Source organism: Oenanthe melanoleuca, chromosome 5 (genome assembly GCF_029582105.1).
Source record: "Oenanthe melanoleuca isolate GR-GAL-2019-014 chromosome 5, OMel1.0, whole genome shotgun sequence".
NCBI lineage: Eukaryota > Metazoa > Chordata > Aves > Passeriformes > Muscicapidae > Oenanthe > Oenanthe melanoleuca.
Genome location: NC_079339.1, coordinates 8423036 through 8439594, shown reverse-complemented (window position 1 = coordinate 8439594; position 16559 = coordinate 8423036). Strand labels below are relative to the sequence as shown.

Here is a 16559-nt window from a genome sequence, read left to right as displayed (position 1 = left end):
CACGGTCCCCCTGTCCCCAGCCCTGCTGTGCCACCCCGCCAGGACCCCTCCCCCTGTCATGGGATCCTCTGGGGTCCCACTAATTCCCCTCTGCTCTGACCACAGCTGGGGACCACATCCCACCCTCCACCATGGAGCTGAGCCTGACCTCCCCACCTCCCTCATCTCCCGTGACAGACAGTGAAGGAGATGATTCCTGTGGGATCAATGTCACCGATGCGGCCATAGATGGTGTCGCACTGTTCATCTGCCTCTGTGGGCTGGTTGGGAACGGGGCTGTCCTCTGGCTCCTTGGATTCCACATCCGCAGGAACCCCATCACCGTCTACATCCTCAACCTGGCTGTGGCCGACTTCACCTTCCTCCTCCTCATAGTCCCCTCCTCTGTGCTCTTCCTGATGTATGATGTGTCCTGCTCCACTGTCCTGTCCCTGAAGCACCTGGAGTCCCTTGTCCTGCTGTCCCAGTTCTCCTACAACATGGGGCTGTTCCTGCTGACAGCCATCAGCATCGAGAGGTGCAGCTCGATTCTCTTCCCCCTCTGGTACCGCTGCCGCCGTCCCCAGCACCTGTCCTGGCTGGTGTGTGCCCTGCTCTGGGCACTCTCCATCACTGTCATGGTGGTGGTGACCTCCCTGTGCCTGCCACAGAGGCACAAGCACTGCCAGGTGGCTCTCATCTCCATGTATGCCCTCAACTTTCTCATCTTTGCTCCACCCATGGTAATCTCCAATGTGATCCTCTTCATCAAGGTCCTGTGTGGCTCCAAGAGACGTCAGCCTAAGAGGCTCTACATCGTTATCTTCCTCACTGTGCTCTTCTTCCTCATCTTTGGACTGCCCCTCAGCCTCCGCAATTTCCTGCGGCGGCTTGATTACATAGTTGAGTACTCCCACCTGGTTTTCCTGCTTGCCTGCATCAACAGCAGCATCAACCCCTTCATCTACTTCTTGGTGGGGAGTGGCTGGAGGCACTGCTCTGTCACATCCCTCCAGGCCGCCTTCCGGAGGGTCTTTGAGGAGACAGGGATCACCACAGTCTCCAGCTGAGAGGTCACTGTGGTCTCTCTGGCCGTGCTGCCCATGCTGCCTTCATGCTCAGCTGCCCATCATTGCTCCCAGCCAGGCCTGCAGATCATCCTCCTGCAGCTGTGAGTCAGGACGCATCCCATAGCTTTTCCCATCCCACTGATCCATGATGTTGTGTTCATCCCTATCCCTATCCCTATCCCTATCCCTATCCCTATCCCTATCCCTATCCCTATCCCTATCCCTATCCCTATCCCTATCCCTATCCCTATCCCTATCCCTATCCCTATCCCTATCCCTATCCCTATCCCTATCCCTATTGCATCCTCGTCCCACCAGAATTCCGAACCCAGTCCAATCCCTAAACCATCCTCATCCCGACTCCCCTTCACTGTTGCCTGTCCCCATCCTATCCCCATACTGCTTCCCATTCCTATCTCTGCTCTTTTCTCCAAGCCATGCCATGCCATCCCGTCCCGTCCCATCCCGTCCCGTCCCGTCCCGTCCCGTCCCGTCCCGTCCCGTCCCGTCCTGTCCCGTCCCGTCCTTTTCGTCCCATCCTTTTCGTCCCGCAGGTTTCCCAGCTGGCGGCGTTCCACCCGGAGCGCGGCCGTCGGGCTGTGCTGCCCTCCGATGGGAATATTTGGGATTGCCGGCACCCAGACCCTTCCCGATCCACTCTTAGGTGTCCGATCCCCCCCTGGGGCCGCCTTCCTCCCTGACAGCCCCGCTCCTGCCCCGCTCCTCCCGGTATCCCCGGCAGTGCCCCGCTCCTGGCCATTCCTCGCTCCTCCGCCCCAATAAAAGCTCCTGGATACATCCCGCTGTCGCCTCTTATCCCTCTCCAAGGGAGGCTGGGGGGCGGGACACCACGGGTGAAGCTGCTCTGGAGGAGAATCTCCCAGAGAAACAGTCCCCGAAAACCGCATGGGGCATCCTGGGGGGAGCATCCCATGGGGAGGGACTGGAGCGTCAGGCACGGGGCTGGGAGGGATGGGAAGGACGGGAGGTGGGTGGGCTGAGAGGGGGAGCGGGATGGGAGGTTGTGGGTGGGTTTGGGACATGGCGGGATTGTGGGCAGGCGTTGGACGTAGTGGGAAGGTGTGGGATGTGGTGGGGCTGAAGGAAAGATGTGGGATGTGGTGGGGCTGGTGACCTCAGGAAAAGCACAGGGAGGGAGGCGAGTGATGCCCCTTGGAGCCCGTGGTGACAAACACAGATGTCACCCTGCTCCTGGCTGGGGGTGGCCGTGCTGAGGACCGCAGCCTCCTCCTGTCCTTGCTGCTGCACCATCCAAGCCCGCTGAGGGAGCAGCTGAAGGCAGAGGAGAGGAAGAATTCCTGAATGCAGAGAGTCTTTTGCACCCGACTCACAAACTTAAAAATTAAAGGCCTTGGGGCAGATCTCTGCTGTGGCACTCTGGGAGCAGCCAGGTGGGAATGCTGAGCCCCTGGGCCGTCCTGTCCCTGCTGGCTGTGCTGGTGCCAGCCCAGCTCTGGGCATTCGGGATCGTGGTTGCTCCAGGTAGCACAACCCACGGATGTGTCCCCTTCCTCCAGCCACATTCCTGGCTGGCAGCAGTAGCCTGGGGAACCCGGGAAGCGCTGGCAGAGGGGGCAAAGGCAGCTCGGGGTTCACGATGCCGTTTATTGATCTCAGACCGCAGTGGGATGCAGGAACCAGGTGCCAGGGGGACTTTTGGGATCACAGCGCTGTGAGGCATGACCCCTTTTGGGGAATAGTGTTCTAGGACCCATGAGAGAGGAGGAAAGCCGTGCTCCCTGCAGAGCATCCCTCCCACACTGCCCTTGGTACTGCCCCTGCTCCCTTCTCCTGCAGGATTACAGCACCACAGGGAGGGTGATACCACGGCTATTTATTAATCAAATGACTCGAGGAAGCCCTCAGACACTGTCCCGGGGTCCTTCAGCAGAGCAGTGGAAGGGATCAGCAAGCTGGGACAGCTGTGTCCATGTCAGGATCAATGCCATGGGCATTGCTTTCTTCTGGCTCCTCAAAGAGCCTCTGGAGGGAGAGCCGGAGGGACCCCACGGAGCAGCGGCTCCAGCAGCTCCCTGCCAGGAAGTAGATGAAGGGGTTGATGGTGCTGTGGATGCAGGTGAGCAGGAAAACAACCTGGGAGGACACAACCGTGTAATCAAGCTGCTGCAGGAAGTTGGAGAGGCTGAGGGGGAGAGCAAAGAGGAGGAAGAAGAGCACAAGGAGGAAAATAACAATGTCGAGTCTCTTGGGTTGTCGCTCATGGGAGCCGCACTTGACCTTAATGAAGAGGATTGTGCTGGAAATGAGCATGGCTGGGGTAAAGAGGAACAGGTTGAGGGTGTACATGGAGATGAGGGACACCTGGCAGTGCTGGTGCTCCTGTGACAGGCACAGGGAAGTAACTGTGACAATGACAGCGATGGAGAGTGCCCAGAGCAGGGCACACACCACCCAGGACAGGCGCTGGGGACGGCGGCAGCGGTGCCAGAGTGGGCAGAGGATGGATGTGCACCTGTCAATGCTGATGGCTGTCAGCAGGTACAGCCCCAGGTTGTAGGAGAACAGGGACAGCAGGAGAAGGGACCTCAGGTACGTCAGGGACACGACAATGGAGCAGGACGCGTCCTCCAGCAGGTAGAGCAGGGAGGAGGGGAGCGCAAAGTGGAGGAAAGCGAAGTTGGCGAAGGCCAGGTTGAGGATGTATAAGGTTTTAGGATTCCTTTGGAGAAAGCAGAGGACAGCCCCATTTCCACCCAGCCCACAGAGGCAGATGAGCAGTGTGACACCATCCACAGCCACATCAGTGACATCTATCTCACAGAGATGGTCTCCTTCAGTGGGTGAGGCAGGAGATGGGGACACGGTGGTCACCTCCATGGATGGACACTGGGCAGGCAGTGGGATGTAGCCCCAGGCTGTGGTCAGCGTGGATGGGAGTCAGTGCTTGGAGAATCCAGGAAGGGATGACACAGCTGCTGAGCAGCTCCCTGCAGTGGGAAGGATTCGGTGGGGAGGAGTGAGATGTGCAGGGGAGGAGAATGCTGGAAATGGTGGGGTGGGAGAGGGAGGTGACATGGTTGGGATGTTCAGCAGGGGATGAGGAAGGGAAGCACAGGGCAGAGGATGGGGGATCTTGGGAGGACACTGTGGTCATCAGGAGAGGGTGGCAGGAACAGAGCAGCTGCTGGAGGAGAGGAAGGTGGGGGAGGGAGGAAAGAAAACATTCCACTGACCTGTTCACTGTGGAGCAGCAGCAGGCAAAGGGGATCTGTGCAGATCAGTGGTGCTTCCTGGTAGCTCTTGCTCCTTTGGTTCAATATCCTAAAGTGGATCCTCCCTGGTCAGTAGCATGAAGAAGGAGAAAGTGTTCAGATCACCAGGAGCTCCCCTGTCCTGTCGTACCAGCTGCTGTCCATGCCCTATCCTGGTGTTGCTCCCCAAGACTTGGTGCAGTCATTGGGCAGTCGGAAGTTGCATCTTTGGCTACGTCAGAGCTCCACTTCTGTGGAGTAATTTGTTATGACTTTTATCTTTTGGTTTTTTTTGTCCACTACGGAAGTGGTTTTTGCCAGATGCTCCACAGACAAAATTTTGCAATTGGCTGCTCATTTCTTCTTGATGAGAAACACTCCACTTCCCTGCACAATGTCCCATTGTCCAACTGCCTTTCCTCTCCTGACAGATGTTTATCATTCCTCGTTTTTCTTCCCTGAGCGGTCATTGTCCCTGCAGCAGCAGGGAGATGCTGGTGGTGCTGGTGGCACTGGAATGCCGGCAGTGCTGGCAGTGCTGGCAGTGCTGGCAGTACTGGTAAGGCAGCTGGCTGCTTGTCAGAATCGTTTCGCATTCTGGGAAGAGCTCCGGGATCATTGCCAAAACCTCCCCTTGGCCCAAGGACGCTCAGCTGAGCTTCCTCGCCCTATCCCAATCCCATCCTCACCTCGGCTCCTCTTTCCTGGTGCCTGTCCCATCCCATCCTCATCCCTGCTCCCCCTCCCCGTTCTCCATCCTCACCGCATCCTCTCCCATCCCGCAGGTTTCCCGACCGGCGGCGGCTTCTCTGCTCCGAGCACCGTCTGCCGGGCTCTGCTGTCCTCCAGTGGGGAGATTTGGGATCGGCAGCATGCAGACCCGCTCCGACTTTGTTTTCACCTCTCCAGACCCCTACGACACCCAGGCCCCTCCTCCCCCGGGGCAACCCATCTCCTCCAGCAGCCCGGCTCCTGCCCCGCTCCACCCGGGACTGCCGGCAGTGTCCCTGCCCCTCCTGGCCATGGTGTTCTAGCACCCGGGAGGGAGGAGGAAAACCTTGCTCCCGTGTGCTCCACTCAGAGCATTCCTCCCACATGCCCCTGCTCCCTTCTCCTGCGGGATTCCACCGCGGGAGTGTTCCAAAGGAGTGTTTGAGATCCATGAAAATATCACCGCCAAGGGGATCAGTGAAAAACCAGATTTAATATTAAGCGTCAGCACAACGGAGTTCAGTGGCCAGGTTCACTCCAGCCCTGACTGCACAGGCACACCAAGTGAAAAAATCTTTACAAAGAAAATCCAGTCAATGCAACAGGAAATATGACACGTGTGTGGACTCAGACAGTCACTGCAAGGTCCCTGTGCAAAATCGCCCTCAAAGGCAGTGAAAGGCTCACCCTGGATGCGTTTGCAGCTCCTCACCAGGTGAAGAGTTGAGTGTCGAGGAGTGGGAGAGTTGGCCCAGGAGCTGTCAGCCTTCAAGGATCCTCTGAGTGGAGCAAATGGGAGAGTTCCTAGCTCAGGTGACTCAAGGAAACCCAGAGCCACTGTCCCAGGGTCCTTCAGCAGAGCAGGGGAAGGGATCAACAGGCTCCGACCCCTGTGTCCATAGCAGCATCATTGCTGCAGGCAGGGTTTTCTTTCAGCTCCCCAAACACCCTGTGGAGAGCCTTCCTTAGGGACTGCATGGAGCAGTGTCTCCAGAAGCTCCCCACCAATAATTAGATGATGGGTTTGGTGCTGCTGTGGATGCAGGTGAGCAGCAATACAACCTGGGAGGACAGAACGATGTAATTGAGCTACTTCAGGAAATTGCAGAGGCTGAGTGGGAGAGCAAAGAGGAGGACGGAGAGCACAGTGAGGAGTATAACGATGTCAGGTCTCTTGGGTTGTCGCTCATGGGAGCCACAGTTAACCTTAATGAAGAGGATTGTGCTGGAAGTTAGCATGGCTGCGGTAAAGAGGAAGAGGTTGAGGGTTGTCCCAGTTTAGGAGAAATTAGGGGAAAATCTCCAAAGGAGCTCTGCCCCCAAAACAAACCCCCAAAAACTCCTCCCCTCTCACCTATGGGTTCGGGAAGAACTTCCTCAGAGGTAAAGTGGAAAAAACTTGTTTATTTAGCAAAACACACAGAAAAAACCACTCCCCAACAAGAGAAAAGAACAGCCGCGGGTGATGCAGAAAACTTCACCCGTCCCGAGTGGATGCAGCCGGTGCTGGGAAGGGCAGGAACACGTATTTCTTGTCACGATGGTGCAGGGTCCGGGGTTCCTTAATGTTCAGGCCGCCGAAGATCAGGTATTGCTAGCTAATAAGGGAAGAAAGTAAAGCAAAAACGGCAGAAAAAGCGCAGAAGCAGGGGGGTTTGCAAGCGGCAAGCAGAACAAGCAGCAAGCAGCAATCCAAGGTGGGGTATTTGCCGGCCGGCCGGCAGAAACTCTTGCCCGGGGGGAGGGGGTGGTGCTGCCTGGCTAGATAAAACAAACTCTCTAGGCATGGGCAACACACGATTCTGGGATACAAAGCATTGCGACATCACCCCACCTCTTATCTCCCTATCGTGAACAGGCTCAAGAACTTAATAAAATAAAATAAAAAAACCAAAACAAAAAAACTTCCATTTCACTTATTCAGTCCATCAACACTTACATATTTCCTTTCATTTCACTTAGTCCTTCACCCCTTACATATTTCTTTCTGTCTCATCCTACAATCAGTTCTCCCTGTGGTACACACCGTGTTGTTCCATCTTCCTGCATTATCCACCACGTGCATCCTGGTCCTTGAGCAAAGACAATCCCACGAATGGGTTTGCCTGTACTCGAGGCAGGATTAACCCATACTGCCTTTCCTAACAAACCTCTAACATGGGCCACTGGGACTTTATCTCCATCCACTATATTAAGGGAGTCAGACTGGGCAGGACCTGCTCGGTTGATGGAACCTCTGGTGTTAACTAACCAAGTAGCCTTTGCTAGATGTTGTTCTCAGTTTTTAAAAGACCCCCCACCCAATGCCTTCAAGGTGGTTTTCAGTAATCCATTGTACCTTTCCACTTTACCTGCAGCTGGTGCGTGGTAAGGGATGTGGTACACCCACTCAATGCCATGTTCTTTAGACCAAGTATTAATGAGGTTGTTCTTAAAATGAGTCCCATTGTCTGATTCAATTCTCTCAGGGGAACCATGCCTCCGAAGGACCTGCTTTTTAGGTCCAGGATGGTATTGTGGGCTGTAGCATGAGACACTGGATAAGTCTCTAACCATCCAGTTGTGGCTTCCACCATGGTCAGTACATAACGTTTACCCTGGCGGGTCTGAGGCAGTGTGATGTAGTCAATCTGCCAGGCCTCTCCGTACTTGTACTTAGACCATCGCCCCCCATACCAGAGGGGCTTCACCCGCTTGGCTTGCTTGATGGCAGCGCACGTGTCACAGTCGTGGATAACCTGAGAGATGCTGTCCATGGTTAGATCCACCCCTCGGTCTCGTTCTCACTTATAGATGGCATCTCTGCCCTGATGACCCGAGGCATCATGGGCCCATTGTGCTAAGAACAACTCTCCCTTGTGCTCCCAGTCAAGGTCTATCTTCAACACCCCTATCTTTGCAGTTTGATCTACCTGCTGATTATTTTGCTGCTCTTCATTGGCTCTGCTTCTGGGGATATGGGCGTCTACGTGCTGAACTTTCACAGGTAATTTCTCTAGCCAAGTAGTGATGTCTTTCCATTCTTCAGCAGCCCAAATTAGTTTTCCTCTGCGCTGCCAGTTCGCTTCTTTCCATCTCTTCAACCATCCCCACAGAGCATTGGCTACCATCCAGGAATCATTGTACAAATAGAGCTTTGGCCACTTCTCTCTTTCTGTGATGTCTAGGGCCAGTTGAATAGCTTTAAGTTCAGCAAACTGACTTGATCCACCCTCTCCTTCAGTGGCCTCTGCAACCCGCCGTGTTGGGCTCCATACAGCTGCTTTCCATCTCTGATTCATCCCTACATCACGACAGGAACTGTTGGTGAATAGGGTGTAACACGCTTCCTCTGCTGGTAGCTGGTTGTACAGTGGAGCTTCTTCAGCCTGTGTCACTGGTTCTTGTTCCTCATCCATGACACCGAAACTTTAATCTTCGGCCAGTTTGTAATTATTTCCAAAATCCCAGGGCGATTTAGTTTTCCAATTCTGGCACGCTGAGTGATGAGGGCTATCCACTTGCTCCATGTGGCACTGGTGGCATGGTGGGTTGAGGGAACCTTTCTGCCGAACATCCACCCCAGCACTGGCAGTCGGGGTGCCAAGAGGAGTTGTGCTTCCGTACCAATCACTTCTGATGCGGCTTGGACTCCCTCGTAGGTGGCCAAAATTTCCTTCTCCGTTGGAGTGTAATTGCCTTCAAACCCTCTGTAACTTCTGCTCCAAAATCCTAGGGGTTGGCCTCGGGTCTCACCAGGCATCTTCTGCCACAGGCTCCAGGACAAACCATGGTTCCCGGCTGCAGAGTACAGTACGTTCTTCACATCTGGTCTCGTCCTATCTGGGCCAAGAGCTACTGCATGGGAAATCTCCAGTTTGATCTGGGCAAAAGCTTGTTGTTGTTCAGGGCCCCAGTGGAAATCGTTCTTCTTGCGAGTGACCTGGTGGAGAGACTGTATTCAGGAATGTGCATTCTCCAAAAGCCTATGGCACCTAGAAAAGCTTGTATCTCCTTCTTGTCAGTAGGTGGGGACATAGCTGTAATCTTGTTAATAACATCAGTAGGAATCTGACGCCGTCCATCTTGCCACTTCACTCCCAGGAACTGGATCTCACGAGCAGGTCCCTTAACCTTACCCTTCTTGATGGCGAAGCCGGCTTCCAGAATTTGGATAATTTTTTCTCCTTTCTGAAACACTTCCGCTGCTGTGTTCCCCCATACGATGATGTCATCAATATATTGTAGATGTTCTGGAGCCTCACCCTTTTCCAGTGCAGCCTGGATCAGTCCAGGACAGAGGGTGGGACTGTGCTTCCACCCCTGGGGCAGTCAGTTCCAGGTGTACTGCACACCCCTCCAGGTGAAAGCAAACTGAGGCCTGCACTCTGCTGCCAAAGGAATGGAGAAAAACGCATTGGCGATGTCAATGGTGGCATACCACCTTGCTGCCTTGGACTCCAGCTCGTACTGCAGCTCCAGCATGTCCAGCACGGCAGCGCTCAGTGGTGGAGTCACTTCATTCAAGGCACGATAGTCCACAGTCAATCTCCATTCTCCATCAGATTTTCGCATAGGCCAGATGGGGCTGTTGAAGGGTGAGTGGGTTTTGCTGACCACCCCTCGGTTCTCCAGTTCACGGATCATCTTGTGGATGGGGATCACAGCATCTCGAGTTGTCCTATATTGCTGGCGATGTACTGTCAAAGTGGCAATTGGTACTCATTGCTCTTCTCCTTTCAGAAGTCCTACTGTAATTGGATTCTCAGACAGTCCAGGCAAGGTGTTTAATTGCTGGATATGCTCTGCCATCACAGCTGCTATTCCAAATGACCATCTGAGTCCTTTTGGGTCCTTAAAATATCTGCTCCAAGGGTAATCTATGCCCAAAATGCATGGGACCTCTGGACCAGTCACAAGAAGATGTTTCTTCCTATCCTTTCCAGTTAAACTCACTTCAGCTTCCACCATGGTGAAGTCCTGTGACCCACCTGTCACACCAGCAGTAGAAACGGATTCTTCCCCCACATATCTTGATGAAATTATCGTACACTGTGCTCCTGTATCCACTAAAGCTTTATACTTCCGTGGTTTCGATGTGCCAGGCCACCGAATTCACACGGTCCAAAAAACACGGTTCTCCCTCGCCTCACTCTGGCTAGAGGGAGGGCCCCTCTAAGCGTGGTTATCCTTCTTTTCTGAGGCATACATCTTAGAGGTTCCCTCAAGAGGGTCAGACATGTCATTATCATTATCATGTTTGGCACTTTGGCTACGAGAAACAGGAGCAGCTCTCCGTTTGGTGGAACTTCCTCTTTCAATCTTGCCTTCCTTCAAATCCCTCACCTGTTGTGCTAAAGCAACCGTAGGCTTTCCATCCCACCTCCTCATGTTCTCTCCACAATCCCTCAAAAAAAACCATAGCTCAGCCTGGGGAGTGTACCTCCTCTCCCTATCGGGGGACGTCTATGTTGTGTGCCAGGGTTTCTAATCTGTACTGCTGAAATTTGGAGGAGGTCCTCCTTGATTTCCTCTCTAAGTCTCCGATGATTTCCTCTATCTTATCTTCTAAGTTCTGCAAGCGTGTTTCCACAGCTGCAATTCTAGCATGGGTTGGGCCATGTACAGAATCCGCATAGGCACGAAGCTTCTTTGCCATGTTGAGTACAGTCTCATGCACCTCATGCTGCTTCATTATCGCTAGAGCGGATGCATATTCAGGTGGCCCCAGTCGTACAATTACTGGGGTGCATGGTACCAGGTCCAGATTCCTAGTTGTTATATCATCCGAAAAAATAATCTCCGCCACTGCCATCTCCCTCAGACGTTGGATCCCTTGCTCTATGGTTTTCCACCAGGTCTGCTGCATGTACAGGTCATCGGCACACAGATATCTTTGTGCCACGCTATCCAGAACATGTGCCCAGAGGCTTTGAGTGTTAGCCCCCGTCATCATTCCTTGATTGATGACCGGATCATGAGACAGGGATCCCAAATGTCTCGCTTCAGTGCCATCCAGGATGGTAGCCTCGCCTGCCGCATCCCAAAGCCGGACCAGCCAACTGATTATGGATTCATCAGGTCATCTCGTATAGTCCTTCCTTAGACCACAAAGGTCCTTCAAAGAAAAGGACTCACTATTGCTCTCTGACTTTGCACCGGTCACCTTAACTCCAGGTTTCATTTCAGGAGGCGTTGAGGGTCCTTCTCCTGCATCATCATCATCATCCTCCACTGGTCAATCAGTCTTAGCTGTACATTTTCCACTTCTGGTGCTAGTAGCCACGGCCATTGGTTGAAGCTTATTATCTAATTTTGTCCCTGTCCTCGAGCCTGGGGTGTTGACTACAGCCTGAGTCACTGGGATGGTAACTAATTTATCTCCCTGTTCCCTGTCTTCTGTCTGTGATTCTACACTATCTAACAGGGTACGATAAACATGTGCCAGGGCCCAACTCACTGCAGTGATCTTTTTTTCCTTAGAGCTATCGTGGCACTTCTCTTTCAAATATTTTACCACCTCAGCTGGGCTCTGAATTTGCTCATGTGAAAAGTCCCAAACTATAGGATCAGAAAATTTCTTTAACATTTGGCCCAGGTCCTGCCATTTCCCACACCACTCAGGACTCCTCACACTTTGCTCTGCTCCTAAGTCAGGAGTCGCACCAGCACCTCTAGAAAACTCAGCCCTGATTTTATATAAACTGTAAACTGTGTAAAGAAAGCTTACAAAATTTTTCTCCTCTAACAAACTGAATGCATATCCATAACCAGGATCCAGAAGGTATCCCTGGAACCAATTCCAGCATCTTCATAGACCTCTGACAAGCCATTGCAACCAAGCCCAGTCCAATAAATATTTTGGTCATTATCCCTCTAGTATAAAAACTACAAATAAGGGACAGTACTGGATCTATTTCCGGTCAGGAAAATAACCCCAGAGACCAAAGAGGTATTGAAACCTCAAAAAACCCTAGTATCCAAAACCACACACCAAAATCCATCCCAAAAAGCATTATAAATCTATACCGATATACAGTTACACAGTAATAAAGTTTTTTCCACTTACTCTTGCCCCACGTTGGGTGCCAAATAATATTTGTCCCGGTTTAGGAGAAATTAGGGGAAAATCTCCAAAGGAGTTCTGTCCCCCAAAACAAACCCCCAAAAACTCCTCCCCTCCCACCTACAGGTTCGGGAAGAACTTCCTCAGAGGTAAAGTGGAAAAAACTTGTTTATTTAGCAAAACACACAGAAAAAAACCACTCCCCAATACGAGAAAAGAACAGCCACGGGTGATGCAGTAAACTTCACCCGTCCCGAGTGGATGCAGACGGTGCTGGGAAGGGCAGGAACGCGTATTTCTTGTCACAATGGTGCAGCGTCCAGGGGTTCCTTGATGTTCAGGCCGCCCAGGATCAGGTATTGCTAGCTAATAAGGGAAGAAAAAGTAAAGCAAAAACGGCAGAAAAAGCGCAGAAGCAGGGGGGTTTGCAAGCGGCAAGCAGAAGCAGCAGCAAGCAGCAAGCAATCCAAGGAGGGGTTTTGCCGGCCGGCCGGCAGAAACTCTTGCCCAGGGGGAGGGGGTGGTGCTGCCTGGCTAGATAAAGCAAACTCTCCAGGCATGAGCAACACAGGATGTGGGGATACAGAGCATTGCGACATCAACTCAGGACATGGGTGTACATGGAGATGAGGGACACCTGGCAGTGCTCCTGCTCCTGTGACAGGCACAGGGAAGTAACTGGGACAATGACAGCGATGGAGGGGACCCCAGCGGGGACAGAACAGGACACAGAGAGGGAAGCAGGAAGTAGGAAATGCTGCTTCCTCCCTGGGTCAGTGGGATGGGAAGCACCTTTGTCCCCCATCCCACAACAGTACAGAGCATCATGGATGTCCCACGGGGGATTCAGGACAGGGGTCTCTGTGGCTGCCCCCATTCCCTGCACTCGCTGAGTGCCCTCACTGAGGGACAAATCCTGCTCCCCACCCTGTGACCCGCCAAGAGAGGCAGAGGTGTCACAGAGCCCCACCAGCCCCAGGCTGGGCCACCTCTTGCCCCCTGTCCCCATGTCCCTCTCCAAACGGCCCCGCTGCCGCCACCGTGTCCCATCGGCGCCCTTTGCCTGTCACCGCTCCCGCACGGTGACAGCCACCCACCAGCCAGGGGACAGGAATCCCGGTACCTTGGGGAAGTCCCCCCTGGCAAAGGCCAGCAGCAGTGACGTCTTCCCGCAGCCGCCATCCCCCACGACGACAGCCTTGACCTCGGTTTCGGGGGTTCCTGGGTTCTGTTTCCCCGGCTCCTGCTGCATGGGGGTGTCCGGTGGGGCCACGGAGCCCGAGTGGCCTCGGCGGAGGCAGGGATGGGGACAGGGGGGCGGGCAGCACCCGCCCGGTCCAGGGTGCGGCTGTCACCCCGCCCGCCGCCGGGCTGGGGCCGCGGCGGTGACAGCGGTGGCGACACACGTACAGGTGCCCCGGCTCACAGGTGACCTTCTCCCGGCAGGTCCTCGCGGCGTCACAAGCGTCACACTGCCACCTGCATGTCCTGCCTGCCCGTGTGACGCTCCCTCGCACTCCTGCCCGCTGCCTCTGGCGCGCTCTCATCCTCATCCCACTCGTGATCCCACCGCCCATGGGAATCCCACTGCCCATGGCAATCCCACTCGTGCACTCTGCGTGCAGATCCCCCACACCCCTGGGATGGGACCCCCGTGCCCTCCCCGACGCCGCATTCCCGCCTCCGAGCCCGGGATTTATTGCCGCGAGCATCCGCGGGAGGCAAAGTCCAGGGGTGGAGGGAGGCACGGAGGGGGTGACTCACTGCCCTGGCCCCGCTGTCAGTGCCACCCCTGCTGTCACACCCCTGCGGTGCCATGCTGAGCCCTGCCCTGCCAGGAGTCTCTGTCTCCAGCAGCACCTGGGTGAGGGGGTGCCCACCAGCCTCCTGCCTTTTCCTAGTGATTCCAGCACAGCTGGCACAGGCTGTGACACGCTGCTTTGCTCGGGGACATGCCATCCTATCAGTGATGTCCCCCAGTGATGCCCCTGCTTAGATGTCCCCAAGACCCTCTCCAGTCCAGTCCAGTCCCTCTTCTGTCACCCCAAAACTTTGGTGGGGGTGAATGGGTGCTTCTGGTGTAGGGTTGCAGGGAGGGATGTGGGGTCGTGTGTGCTGTCCCCTGCCATCTCCTCATCTGCCACCAGCCTCTCCAGGCTCTCTCAGGGGCTATCAGTCTGTCCAGAAGGGCTCTGGAGCCTCCAGACCAGCTGGAGTGGATCCAAAGTGAGGGCTCAGAGAAATTCCCAATTGACACCCAGGCCTGATGCAGGATGAAGTTGGAAGAGAGGGTTTCTCACGCTGGGAGGCTGGAGGCAAATGCACGCAGTAATGAACAATCTCAGAAGGATGCCAGCATCGGGGTAGGATGGGGAGAGGAGGCTTGAGCACCATCAAACAATTAGGAAGGTGGCAATTACCAGTCTAATGAGACATCAGGTTGAATTGTAAAAGCATCAAGATTCTTTCACAGCGAGATGCAGCTGCTGCAGTGTTCGTCCTCTGGGGTATTCGCTCGGACCAAACATTTCCTTTCCCGCAAGACCAACAGACTTTTGACGGGAGAAGAGGCAGCCTGTGTGCAACTGCCCAGTGCTCTGTGCCCGATCCGTGATTGTGCAGAAACGCCCCAAAAAGCTGCTTTATCTGGGGACAAATTGGCTGCTTGGAGCTTCTGAGGATGTGAGACGCCAATTTTCCTCACTGGAGAAGATTGAGCACCGGAGGGAAGGAGCGTGCCCTGCTCAGAGACACCAACAGGTTAGCCCAAAGAAAGGTAGGGGATCGGGACCAGAGTCCAGCCCTGGGTACTGCTTGTGTCTCCCTGGATGTCCCCAAATCCCCTCTCACCGCTCCTGTGGCTGTCCTCAATCGGGATGACTGAATTGATCCAACCCTCCCTCCGCCCTCACCTCACCCCTGGATATCCCACGGTCCCCCTGTCCCCAGCCCTGCTGTGCCACCCCGCCAGGACCCCTCCCCCTGTCATGGGATCCTCTGGGGTCCCACTAATTCCCCTCTGCTCTGACCACAGCTGGGGACCACATCCCACCCTCCACCATGGAGCTGAGCCTGACCTCTCCACCTCCCTCATCTCCCGTGACAGACAGTGAAGGAGATGATTCTTGTGGGATCAATGTCACCGATGCGGCCATAGATGGTGTCACACTGTTCATCTGCCTCTGTGGGCTGGTTGGGAACGGGGCTGTCCTCTGGCTCCTTGGATTCCACATCCGCAGGAACCCCATCACCGTCTACGTCCTCAACCTGGCTGTGGCCGATTTCACATTCCTCTTCCTCATAGTCCCCTCCTCCGTGCTCTGCATGATGTATGAAGCATCCTGCTCCACTGTCCTGTCCCTGAAGCACCTGAAGTCCCTTGTCCTGCTGTCCCAGTTCTCCTACAACATGGGGCTGTTCCTGCTGACAGCCATCAGCATCGAGAGGTGCAGCTCGATTCTCTTCCCCCTCTGGTACCGCTTCCGCCGTCCCCAGCGCCTGTCCTGGGTGGTGTGTGCCCTGCTCTGGGCACTCTCCATCGCTGTCATGGTGGTGGTGACCTCCCTGTGCCTGCCACAGGACCATGAGCACTGCCAGGTGGCTCTCATCTCCATGTATGCCCTCAACTTTCTCATCTTTGCTCCACCCATGGTAATCTCCAATGTGATCCTCTTCATCAAGGTCCTGTGTGGCTCCAAGAGACGTCAGCCTAAGAGGCTCTACATCGTTATCTTCCTCACTGTGCTCTTCTTCCTCATCTTTGGACTGCCCCTCAGCCTCCGCAATTTCCTGCGGCAGCTTGATTACATAGTTGAGTATTCCCACGTGGTTTTCCTGCTTGCCTGCATCAACAGCAGCATCAACCCCTTCATCTACTTCTTGGTGGGGAGCGGCTGGAGGCACTGCTCTGTCACATCCCTCCAGGTCGCCTTCCGGAGGGTCTTTGAGGAGACAGGGATCACCACAGTCTCCAGCTGAGAGGTCACTGTGGTCCCTCTGGCCGTGCTGCCCATGCTGCCTTCATGCTCAGCTGCCCATCATTGCTCCCAGCCAGGCCTGCAGATCATCCTCCTGCAGCTGTGAGTCAGGACGCATCCCATAGCTTTTCCCATCCCACTGATCCATGATGATGTGTTCATCCCTATCCCTATCCCTATCCCTATCCCTATCCCTATCCCTATCCCTATCCCTATCCCTATCCCTATCCCTATCCCTATCCCTATCCCTATCCCTATCCCTATCCCTATCCCTATCCCTATCCCTATCCCTATCCCTATCCCTATCCCTATCCCTATCCCTATCCCTATCCCTATCCCTATTGCATCCTAGTCCCACCAGAATTCCCACCCCAGTCCAATCCCTAAACCATCCTCATCTCGACTCCCCTTCACTGTTGCCTGTCCCCATCCTATCGCCATGCTGCTTCCCATTCCTATCTCTGCTCTTTTCTCCATGCCATGCCATGCCATGCCATGCCATGCCATGCCATGCCATGCCATGCCATGCCATGCCATGCCATGC

The 16559-nt window shown here is 54.6% G+C and overlaps 5 protein-coding genes across 5 annotated transcripts in view; 2 read left to right on the top strand and 3 right to left on the bottom strand.

The window, feature by feature from the left end:
- The window catches only part of LOC130253457 (mas-related G-protein coupled receptor member H-like), a 151152-nt gene that overhangs the window by 94659 nt on the left and 39934 nt on the right, over positions 1-16559 (bottom strand). The gene's annotated exons all lie outside the window — the stretch shown is intronic.
- The window catches only part of LOC130253479 (rho-related GTP-binding protein RhoF-like), a 32163-nt gene that overhangs the window by 3606 nt on the left and 11998 nt on the right, over positions 1-16559 (bottom strand). The gene's annotated exons all lie outside the window — the stretch shown is intronic.
- Positions 132-1049, top strand: LOC130253470 (mas-related G-protein coupled receptor member H-like). Its single transcript, XM_056492059.1, has one exon. The coding sequence runs from the start codon at positions 132-134 to the stop codon at positions 1047-1049; it is 918 nt and encodes a 305-aa protein (XP_056348034.1).
- LOC130253442 (mas-related G-protein coupled receptor member H-like) lies at positions 2656-5272 on the bottom strand. Its single transcript, XM_056492018.1, has 3 exons — positions 5046-5272; positions 4265-4368; positions 2656-4018 (listed from the first exon to the last, which is right to left on the bottom strand). The coding sequence occupies exon 3, from the start codon at positions 3906-3908 to the stop codon at positions 2976-2978; it is 933 nt and encodes a 310-aa protein (XP_056347993.1). The 5' UTR covers positions 3909-4018; positions 4265-4368; positions 5046-5272; the 3' UTR covers positions 2656-2975.
- LOC130253467 (mas-related G-protein coupled receptor member H-like) lies at positions 15099-16073 on the top strand. Its single transcript, XM_056492057.1, has one exon. The coding sequence runs from the start codon at positions 15099-15101 to the stop codon at positions 16014-16016; it is 918 nt and encodes a 305-aa protein (XP_056348032.1). The 3' UTR covers positions 16017-16073.